This window comes from Oculina patagonica, chromosome 2 (genome assembly GCF_052425735.1).
Source record: "Oculina patagonica isolate OP01 chromosome 2, crgOcupat, whole genome shotgun sequence".
In the NCBI taxonomy this organism is placed as follows: domain Eukaryota; kingdom Metazoa; phylum Cnidaria; class Anthozoa; order Scleractinia; family Oculinidae; genus Oculina; species Oculina patagonica.
In genome coordinates, this window is record NC_135759.1 from 22,385,209 (window position 1) to 22,396,361 (window position 11,153).

The window sequence follows — 11,153 nt, forward strand, 5'->3', positions numbered from 1 at the left end:
AATAGTCATCTACCCTATATCCTCAGATGTCGCCACTACTATCTTCTTTTCCCATTTCCTCTCTAACTATGTCCGCATATCAGATCTTTTTTCTTAATTTCCGCTCTTTGCCATTCCACTGTATGTTTCCAGTACAATAGTTCTTCAATGTCTAGTTTGGCACTCGAAATTTGGAGAAATACTTAATAGGATTTTCCTTTTCCAATTGTGACAAATTTGCACAATACGCACCACAGTAAGAACAAGTTTCTAAAAGAAGAATTACGCCCTGTATGTTGTGGAAGTAATATATCAAACACGAGCGACAGTGTTTCATCGGGATATCCAAACACCGAGAAGAGAGTTAGAAATATGACACGCAGCGGAGTATTTTTGACAAAATTCGAGGTGTTTGGATAGCCGATGAAACACTGTCTCGAGTGTTTGATATATTTTCTTAATCGGAACAAAAACTACGGAGTAAACGGAGAAATAAAATCGTGAAAATCTATGCCAGTTAAGACCGGGTATCCAAACCTCTTTCACAGTTATGATTTTCTTTGTTTAAACATGATGAATTATTAATGAGTTTGGGGGACAATGCCAAAGAACTCAGCTACTTACTAACTTTGTTATGCGGGTTATGTCGGGAATTTGTAAATTTGTAAACAGAAACGATTTACGGTTCAATTCCAGATGCAATCTGTAAGTTCAGCGGACACTAAAAGTGATTATTTTGGTTGTTTTCTTTTTTGACGGCGCCGTTTTTTCTTTGTTCCCCCAGTTCCTTCCAAACCTATAATAACACGCGCAGCTGTGAATTCAGTGGAACTGGAGCAGCTCATTGAAGAGTTTAGTCTGTTCAAATCTGACACCGCTTCTGAGCTTATGAGACGAAACTACGTGCGACACCAGCAGGAACAGAGGAGGAAGATGTTGGCTAAACTAGAGGACAATAGTCAACACGCTGACAGTCAGGTTAGATCTATGTGTACGACCCACAGGAAACTGTTCCATTGTTTTCTTGTATTAAAACTAATTAAAACTAGAAATCAAGTGAGAGGCAAAAGGAATAAACACGTATCCGCCGAGGAAGCAAAGTCTTGGCCGGATCTAGTTTTCTGCTGTCATTTAAAGGAGCTATGTCACGATACTTTCTGATTACTTTCAAATTGAATGAAAACTCAAAATAATAGTTTTCTAACAAAGAAAAACAACAAAGAAGCAATAACAAGGTAAAAATAACCAAGGATGGTTTCGACTGACCAAGATTAAGACGGATTTAGATCGACAAACTTGAAAAAAACTTGCCATTTTTTTAAGATGCGTTGTGCGTGACGTAGCTCCTTCAAGAAGTGCTTGCTGTGGTTTCCAATTTTGAGTTCCTTTTTTTGAAGTTTTGTAAAAAAAAAAAAAGGAATTGATCGATATCTTCTTGTCTTTTTTGTAATTGCAGGAACTGTTGACTGTTGACTCTAGCCTTGCTGAGAAAGAATCCCAACTCGAGGTAGACCATAACTTTATAACCTGTATTTATGCCCGAAAGCTCAGAGTCAATTTGGATAGTTTGTTCAAACTATGCACAAAGCGTATTTTTGTTTAACCACTCAGTGAACAATAAGTAAGCCGCGGTGATATCAGCAGTGACGTTGCTAAGTAACATAATATATCCTTATTGCGACAAGCTCACGTGACAACTTTGTAGTACTCTGATTATACGATAAGAATGGGAACCTGTTTGGCTACTATACCCGACTGCAAAAAATCATGATTAAAAAATTCTTCTTTTTTGTTCTTTAAGTCTCATTTTAGGGACGTTGTGGCAGCGGTTGAAGCCTATTTGGACCCTATCTTAACTAAACTTCACCCGGCCTTAAAGTAAGTAAATAGTTCACTTTTGTTAGAGCGGTATTTGATTGACTGTGAAAATAAATCTATGTTTGCTTTGGTTTTGAAGTTGCTAACCTCTGTTATTAATTTAACCACCCTTGCAAACGTGTCTAACCCGTCACAGCAGACATGCTGGCTTCCATTTTCACCAGGTCAAAAGTTAGTATCAACATTTAAATGACCGCGCTTTTGACCGGTTACATGTTTGTTTGTTTCTGTTCTAATCTGGACAGTACGCTTTTTTCTTCATTTGTTGTGATTGGTGAAAGTGATTACTTTGGTTTTGGACCGTCATTAGAACTGTTCTTCTTCATTAATTACAAAGCGCACATTTGAATTGTTTCTTTGTACTTCTCTCAGTCCAGAGGCGGTGTCAGAATCTGTTGTGCTGTTAGCAGACGAATGGCTTCTTCAGTTACCGCTTGAGGCACTCAAGACCTTTGCTGTTCCTCAGATCACGAGTATATCACGTGACTTCTCGTTACAATTCCACTATCACCGTGTTCACCCAGCCGAGCGATCAGGTAAGGTACATACTGTGTGTCACGTGATCAACAGATGTTGAAAAGAGGAGGTTGCCATCTTAAGAAATACAATAAACAAGTTGCTTGTCCTTATTCCAAGAAAATTTGGCATTTTAAGCAAAGCCCTGTTTGCCTCGTGCTCTGCTTTATTGTTCCTTTGCCTCGCTTTGTTTTGCTTTGTTTGCCTTTTTAGTTCGGATATGTATTAGAAAACCACGAAGGACCTGCCAAACTATTCAGCAATAAATAGAAACGTTTCTACTACCCTCCTTCACTCAGTTCACAGGACTTTTCGGTGAAACACTATCGTGGGCACACCAGTGTCAATCTACGTTTCGTTACGTTAATTGCTCTCTCATAATAATGTGTGCTTTATCTTTAAAGAAAGTACAACTAAAGTTGCTGGAAAAGGAGGAAAGAAGCCAGAAAAAGCTAAATCAGACAAACCTTCCACGGCGAAATCAGGACAAAAAAGTGACAAAAAGGTGAGAATATGGGTCATAAAAAAGAACAACAGCAATACTACGGACTGCGTATGGAATTTTCAAGATTCGTTACTCTGTTATTTAATTTTTTTCTTTGGTTGTTTATTTACTTTTCACTTCAGGGAGGTAAAGAAATGGGAAGTGGAGTTCCCAAGGAAGGACCTGTGGTGGACTTCAACGGAATTAGATGTATCCTTTGTTATGCTAGCATGATAAATATTCAAACAGCCTCCTTGGCGTTAAAACGCTGGTAATGCCATCCTCGTATCCAGGCTCTTCGTCCCCCTTGACCAGCGGTTGAGAAACGAGCGACTCTGGAAAGTTCCGATTTGTAGTCCGAAAATATCGGACTTCTGGCTGAATTGCGCATGCCTAGCTTTCAAAAGCCTGACCAACGAACTTTTTGGTGTTTTGCTTCCGGTCATTTTTATCGTTTTTCAAGCCAACCAGATTTGATCCTGCAACGGAATTTTTGAGAGTCGCTCGTTTCGTCAAGCTTGCGCAGTAAGGAACGAAGACTCGAGGTACGAGTAATGCGAGTCACAATTGGTTCAGTTTTGCTTCTGAGTGTCAACCACTCAGAGAGCTTAGACAAACGCAAACGATTAACAAATTGCTTGCATGCAGGGTGTTACTTTTACAGTTAACGGTTTGTCAATTCAAAGCACCTACAGAAGGAATCTAACAGAACAAAGAAAACATCTTAACTGCCTTTTAGATATTGTCGACCCTTATAACGAATGTAGCGAGGAAGGTGAGTACATTTCTACAATTCGTTTATCAATAACTGTTTCCATAAGTCCACTGGTTATTCGTATTTTGTGTATCCAAGAGTAATTTTCTGTTATGTGTTATTTCAGGTGATGATAACCCTTATAAGGTAATGAATGACGTCATCGCTAAGTACAAGAACTTTACGGCAAAGTGGAGTGGAATCATGGGAGACGACCACCTACCAAGGTTAGTGTAAAGAATGCTGCATGCACCTGGTTTGCCAACTGTACAGTAAAAATCCTTCTCAAACTCATAAATCATTCATCAAGTTTAAACAAAGAAAATCTTAACCGTGACAGTGATTTGGATTCGGTCTTAATTAGAATAGATTTTTACGATTTTATTTCTCCGTTTACTCCGTAGTTTTTGTTTCGATTGAGAAGATATATCACACCCTCGAGACAGTGTTTCATCGGCTATCCAATACCTCGAATTTCGTCAAAAATACGTCATTGCGCGTCGTATTTCAACTCTCTTCTCGGAGTTTGGATATCGTGATGAAACACTGTCGCTCGTGTTTGATATATTACATCATGCATTTGGCCTTACATCAGCCATTTCTTTAGATCTTTACGCTTTTTCACGTTTTTTTTTAAGTGTTGGTGAATTTCAACGGTTCCTGTCTGAAAGCACTGGCTTTATCTTTTACGGTACCGAGAGATACCTGGGATGCTTGCCGCCTAATATGCTGGCTCCTATGAATATCACAGGTAGTACACCTTTCTTTTTTCCTTTAATGTGTATTGTAGTTAACAACTGCGTGGATCATTTTACTTCGAATTCTTCTTTAGTTTGGCTTTCATGGAGCAAAGGTCTCTAGCTAGTATTAAAATAGTTTTTAACCATTCAGGACAAAGATGGTATGTTCTTGTCCAATGAATAGTCGTAGCGAAACTCACGTGATTCGACGCACGCGACTTTTCCCGCGCTTTCCACCCGTGACTTCTTTTATGTATTTCCTTTCAATCGTTCATTTTCATTTCTATTAAGTATTAAGCCATTATTTAGAATTTTCTTTGGAATGTGAATTCCGGGTTCAAGCCTTGGCTGGAGTTGTTGTGATGTATTATTGGGCAAGACACTTTACTCTAACTTTGCCTATCTTCACCCTGGACTACAAATGGGTATCGGCGAAGTGCAAGGACAACTTGCAAAAATGTGGAGGGTGGGGGTGGGGCGCAACCTATGATGGTCTAGCATCCAATCCTAGAGGTTTCATGGACTATTGGCCCGAGTTCAGACTTGACCTGTTAGCGATAGAGGATAACGCTGCAGTATTTGGTCGACTGGGTTAGTGACCTATTTGCTTTGTTTATTTTTCAGACTGTCACCTAGTTCTGCTGTTGGACCTGGTTCAGACGGGCCAGAGTTTCCTGCGACAGGGAAAGGACGATGCCACTAAAGCGTAAAGATTGATGCTTGTTCTATTTTGAACTGAAATTTCTTTGCATTCTTTGCACTTTTTTGTATCGAGTCTGGGTTTCAATATTTCTTTCAATGTTTTCTATTTCCTGACAGAGTTGGTGAGTTATGGCTTGAGCGTCCCCTGGAGACCGCCATGTTGTTATCTTTAGTAGGTGTGGCCGGGGTGGTGTCAAATCAGTGGCACTGTCAGTTGTCTGATAACAAACTGAAGCTCGATACCTGCCTTACTGGTGAGTACTGAACAGTTACTAGGTTCTGTTTAATATAACCCACTCTGTTTTCACGTGTATGTACCTTAGGGACAGACCATTATTTTCCTGAAGGGGGGTATGAACAATATTGAAAAAAATTGTTTGTAGGGCCTAAAATGACAAAATAAATTGCTTGCAAACACGGTATGTATTAAAAAAAAATAGTTTGCATTCGAAAAAATGTTTGCAGATGAAAATTTTTCATACCCTCCTCCAGGAAAATAATGGTCCGCCCCTTAGGCCATTACCTCTTCTTAGCGCATACCAAACCAGCATTGGATCGACCCTGCATTCGAGATGCACTGTGGTTTTTGATTCGTCAAATAATTTTGTTTATTAGAGCGGTTTTCACTTCAGTGTCGAAAGTAATTCGCGTTTGTTTGGTAATAGCTTCCGATTCATATTGTCTAATCGGACGACAATAAATCGGCCCAGTCAATTCTCGGAGTCAATTCATTTCCCAACCGAAGAAATCGCCTGTTCTCTCGTCTGTACAAGTCGGGTAGTCGTTGCAAACGCGTAAAGATCTTGTGCGCAGGCTACTGGAAACGCTTGTATGTTTGGAATTATTTTTCGTTTGCATTCTTATGAATCTTCTAATACTATGGATAACCTTGTTTTCAGGCCTACTGGAAACGAGCAAAACAGTAGGACAGGCCGTAAGAGGTCTGGTACAGTTTCCTAAAGCACCTGATAAAATACCGGAAACTGACGCGGCGTCAGACCGAGGCTCAAAATCCGGGCATCCAATCGAGGTAGAGGTGACTGGTGACGAGCAAACAGTTCCGGTTGAGGAAGGGACTGGTGTTAAAGAGGAAGCGTCTGAACCTGCTTTATTCTCAAGACACTGGTTTAACACAGTACTGTATGGTACACCTACCCTTCTATTGAATCCACCTAGAGGCCTGTAGAGATTGGCGCACGAGAATCTTCGGTTGAACTGTGCTTTATTGTAAAACATTCCTTTAACATGGCAAACTGGTTCACGATGTAAATAATGACAAGAATGGTCAAATCAAAGATTTTTTTTTACCAATGATTCTTGTATTATTTTGTTTAGTATATGAAGAAGTTTTCGGCCATATTCCGACGATTTCCGATCATATAGGAAGATTTCGGAAGACTACTGAATATTCCCGAAGACTGCCAAAGATTTCCAAAGACTACCGAAGATGTCCGAAGATTACCGAAGATTTCCGAGGAGAAATCCGAAAATTTTCCCTGAGTTCATGAATGTTTTATCCGATTTTTGAAGAGCAGATCAGAAGTTACAATGCTCACGAAAAACATGCATTTTCGATTCCCGGAATCAAAGGACTAGGTTTACCAAACGAAACAGAGCCTGATCATAAATTGAAACAACACATATGGAAGGCCATATCGCACAAAAATGGCACATGGTTCTAATTTTACCACAAATACCGGCCGCGATAAGTCCAGATGTCATTCCAGCTAAGTGAGATGCAATTCCACCCTTCAATAATTGACTATAGGTACTCAAGAACAGCGAGCCTCCAGTCGGAAAAATTTTAGTTTGTCAACATCGCACTTCAGTATGTTGAGTAGTTTTTATCGGTGGAGGGAGGGGGAGGGATGAGAGAGAACGAAGTCTAAAAACAGTCATTTTTCCACATTTTTATTGAGTGTATTAAAAGTTGTAAAGACACCACAATATGGAAATATGTACAATTTATTTGGTCAACAGTGCGGTCCAAGCCTCCGACAACTGCAATGTACATTATGATAAGATTACAGACAATGGATAAAGTTTATCACCAAATTGAAATTTATCGCTATCTTAGCTATAAAAATCAGAAATCGAAAAAGGTTTAGGCAAGTTGATCTCTCTATCAAGTCAAGTTAGACACGCTAACTCGACAAACGAGTTCCAATGTGACATGAACACTCATGAATTGAACAGTCCGGGTCACACTCGTAACCCGCGGGACAGCAGTGCTTTCCGTCCCCACACGGGATGGCTTCTGGTGTAAGACAACATCCCTGTCCCGTAACGGAAAACAGGTCGTCACAGCAGGTGCTGTTATATGGACACATTGTCACCACTTTACCAGTCTTGTTCTTGCAAGGAACTCGATTTTGGCTTGCAATCCACTGGAGAAAAAAATAAGCGATTACAATAAATTGAAAGGGATTGAAATTTTCCTGAGCATCGTGTCTTTAAAGGGGCTTTGTCGTGGAATTTACCAGATTTTTGAAAAGCCAAAATTTATATTTGTGTCGCAGGAAACCTTAAAATAATGGTCTACTTTTATTAAAAATTGCTATATTAGAGCACTGAAACTGTTAAAGAGCGTCTTTGGCTGCGGATGGCTCGGATGGAAATGGATGGCATTCATTCAAGTTGTCTCCGCGCGTGTTCAAAAAATAGATTTTCATAGCCGTAGTTTGATTTCTATCCCAAATTAAGGATATATCTTTCTTTAGTTGTTCAAAGATAATGCTTTTTTTTTTGGATTAAGTTGCCGGCCCACTGATTTCACAACAGTTTAGACCAAAAATCTGCAAGATCCCCGTGACGTAGCTCCTTTGAAAGCCAAACTATGGCATGAAGGGCATAGCAGGCGCGTAGGAGGGGGGGGTTCGAGGGGTTCGAACGAACCCCCTTTGGAGGTCAATAATGGAGGACTGAAAACACAAACTGTTGATTTTCAGCTTTTAGCAAATAGTGGGGAAACAAACTTTGATAGTTGCAGCTTTTAAATTACCCTGCAAGAAAACGCTAAAAGTATCGGGAAAGTATTAAATTGTTAAGAGAATGAATCCAGTGACCTAGTATTATATGTAGTCAAAATAATCCCATTGCTGAAAAAAATATTTCCTTAACAGGCGTTCAGGATTTGATAAATGGAGTATCAATAGACGAAATGCGGGGATTACAATTTCGGGGGACCCAGGTGATACGTGTATTCATAGTTAGTACTAACTATGGTGTATTTAGTGCATATTGACGTTTTGACGCCGCTTTTAGTACATTGACGGTGGAGCCGGGGGGTGGGGGCTTAACCTTTTACCCTGACATGCCTTTCCAGCACTCGTCAAGCTTTTGTAAAATGTTTAGTGTACTAAATGGCGGTGAAATGAAGGCCGGGATGTATGTATGAATGTATCAAGTTAACAAAACACCAGAAATATTGTTATGACTAAAAATACCTGTTATTTTACACTCCATTGAGTTTGAAATATTGACGTGCACAATGCTGAAAATAGCATTTCCGGGCCTCTAGATTTCAAAATATTCTGGGGGGACATGCCCCCAGACCCCCCTGGAGGCTCGCGCCTCCGGTGCTCGTATTAAAACCCCCCTTAATAACTATTCCTGTCAATACGAACACCCTTCCAAAAACCTCAGCTACGCGCCTGCATAGTATGGTATCCGCGTGACAGACGAAGGATGTGGAAGGAAGAACGGGCACTGATTTGAAATCGTTTCTTTTGGATCTTGCCTCCCGTTTCTGAAGTTGCCGAGCAGTCCGGAAGTTTGACGGCCTCAGAACAAACCACTGTCAACAGTGGGTGCGTTTTAGTTCTAAATTCTTTAGACTTCTACCAGAAGGAGTTACCGCGTTATTTTAGCCACATTATTTGATTTGTTGACTAAATATTAAAAAAAAGAAAGAAAAAAAAAAAGAAATGATCCAGGATGGAATAATACTTACCAACAATTCCTGTCTTTTCCGAGAGCGAGGATTCTCATCAAGGTCTTGAGTGAGATCTAAAATCAAATCTTTTACCCTCTCACTTAAGTACTGATACCCTTGAGGCGTGTAATGCGGGCTCGGCTGTTTGCGGGCGATAATGCAACTTTCGTAAGGTGGATCTCCGCACACTTCGATCACCCAGGTATACAAGTCAGCGGTCGCTACAGTTGGGTATTCTTTCATCACGTGACTTGCTATACTGTTGTACTGTTTGACGCGATCATTCAGCGTGACATTCCAGGGCACTGGCGTTGTGAGAACGTATCCAACCTTCGCCCCAGTCGATAACAGCATTGATGTTATTGCGTTTAAGTTTTTAGCATAATCAACTGGTGTAGTGTATTCCTCTGGCCATCTACCGTAGTTTATGTCGTGCATACCGAAATTGAAGATAATAACATCATATCTTGTTGGTTCTAACATGGCAGTCTGCAGGAACAAGTGTAGGCATTGAAGACCGTACTTAGAGTCCAGAGCCCCACCGTCCGTTACATCCCAAGGAGCATGCTGGACTTGAAAGTCATCACCTAACATTCTGGCCACCCACGGAGTGTAACTAATAGAAGGAAGAAAGATAAAATATTCAGTGGCATTAATAAAAATCATATTTTGCAAATGAGCTCTTGGAATGAAAACAGGCATAAGTCGAAGACGAATGGCAGGCAGAATTCCGTTGTGTGAGAGACATTTAGACAAGATATGATCTATACAATTAATGTACCCAGCCTCTGGAACCCAGGGTACAATTAATGATGTTCGCTTTCAGAAAAATTGTGAACTGCATATTTCTTAAATAAAATTAAAAAAAAAAACACCTCTGGTAGAAAAAAATAGAATTAACAGATACAAAAGCTTTCGACTACCAGTCTGTAGTCTTTGAGTAATGAATAAAAAATACGAACGTTTAAATCAGTATATACTATAAAAAGTGTGAGCAGCAGAAAGTTCAATAAAATTTTTTATACATATTTCTTATTTACATTAGCCTTATTTTTAAGACGGTCAAAAGTCGTCCATTTTCTCGAGAGAGGGAGAGAAAACGGATGATCCGTAACGGTAACACACCAAGGGGAGTACCCTACTTCCTGTGCGTAACGCTTGGTTGAGGACCCAATAAGGGCTGACAATAAGCGTTCTGTTTACTATGCAGAGAATCCAATGGGAGGAATGCGGGAGGATTTTATTTCCCCGGTTATATCAGGCTTATTCTCTGAATAAAGATATCCACAAAGTTGGAAAATTAATCAACTGTATGATATATTATTATTTTCTCTCCTTGTTTTTGCCACAGTTCAGGTCTCTGACATGTCAGTTCAGTGACATGGTCTTACATGTTGAATACTACTTAGTTTACACTTTCCATATCGTCTGACTTCCAAGAAGACAAGCTTTTAACTAGCTTGCGAAGCAACTTCTTGATTGCTACACAGACTAAAATAGTGCGCGTAGCCTCGCAAACTATAGCGCGGCGTGATTCAGTTGAAGTCTTACAGCCGGGAGGTCAGATAACCAGGATAACTATTCAGGAACAAAGCCTTCCGGGGGTCGCGAACAGACGAGGGCGACTCGGTGAATTTTCATGGTCAACAAAATTGCGTTTCTAAACTAACTGTTAAGAATCTCAGTAATGCCTACCCGATGCTTATGGAATCACCAATAACAAGGCAGTTCATCTTTCCAGTTGTTGCTTTCAATGGCGGGCCTGGTTTGCATATTCGTTCGGCTGGTATCACTGACCAGTTGTCAGCATTGCTTATCACGGGACTGACAGAAGTCATAACAAACACATACAAGATGAAAGACAAAAAGAAAGCCATCGTAAGATCCTGTGGCCGTGGAATATTACCAAATCGTATCCTCAACAAATCTCCTGAGCGAGCTCGATAAAATACTATGAACTAGACTCGCAACCGTTGTCATGTCATGTGATTCTATCTGACTCCACATGACTCCGGTTTCGTATTCCATGCAAGATCTATTTTCAAGGTCTATTTTAATTTTTTTAATTTTTAATTTTTTCAAGGTCTACTTTTAAATTTTAAATTTTTTCAAGGTTGGAACGCAAAAGAAGCTAAAAGAGATCATTGTTATGCCAGTTCTTTTAAC

At 40.0% G+C, this 11,153-nt stretch overlaps 2 protein-coding genes across 2 annotated transcripts in view; one reads left to right on the forward strand and one right to left on the reverse strand.

Annotated features, from left to right (window-relative positions):
* Window positions 1-6,364, forward strand: part of LOC144643493 (cilia- and flagella-associated protein 46-like) — a 45,428-nt gene extending 39,064 nt beyond the window's left edge. Inside the window, 12 exon segments of the mRNA XM_078502758.1 lie at window positions 764-957; window positions 1,436-1,486; window positions 1,781-1,857; window positions 2,230-2,393; window positions 2,778-2,878; window positions 3,001-3,067; window positions 3,597-3,632; window positions 3,739-3,838; window positions 4,250-4,362; window positions 4,976-5,057; window positions 5,171-5,307; window positions 5,953-6,364. Coding sequence (XP_078358884.1) covers window positions 764-957; window positions 1,436-1,486; window positions 1,781-1,857; window positions 2,230-2,393; window positions 2,778-2,878; window positions 3,001-3,067; window positions 3,597-3,632; window positions 3,739-3,838; window positions 4,250-4,362; window positions 4,976-5,057; window positions 5,171-5,307; window positions 5,953-6,239 — 1,409 coding nt within the window. The 3' untranslated portion in view covers window positions 6,240-6,364.
* Window positions 6,365-6,948: 584 nt separating this feature from the next.
* On the reverse strand, window positions 6,949-10,953 carry LOC144643556 (uncharacterized). The gene is made up of 3 exons (XM_078502857.1): window positions 10,683-10,953; window positions 9,006-9,603; window positions 6,949-7,440 (listed from the first exon to the last, which is right to left on the reverse strand). The coding sequence occupies exons 1-3, from the start codon at window positions 10,862-10,864 to the stop codon at window positions 7,198-7,200; spliced, it is 1,023 nt and encodes a 340-aa protein (XP_078358983.1). The 5' UTR covers window positions 10,865-10,953; the 3' UTR covers window positions 6,949-7,197.
* Between the last annotated feature and the right edge of the window lie 200 nt (window positions 10,954-11,153).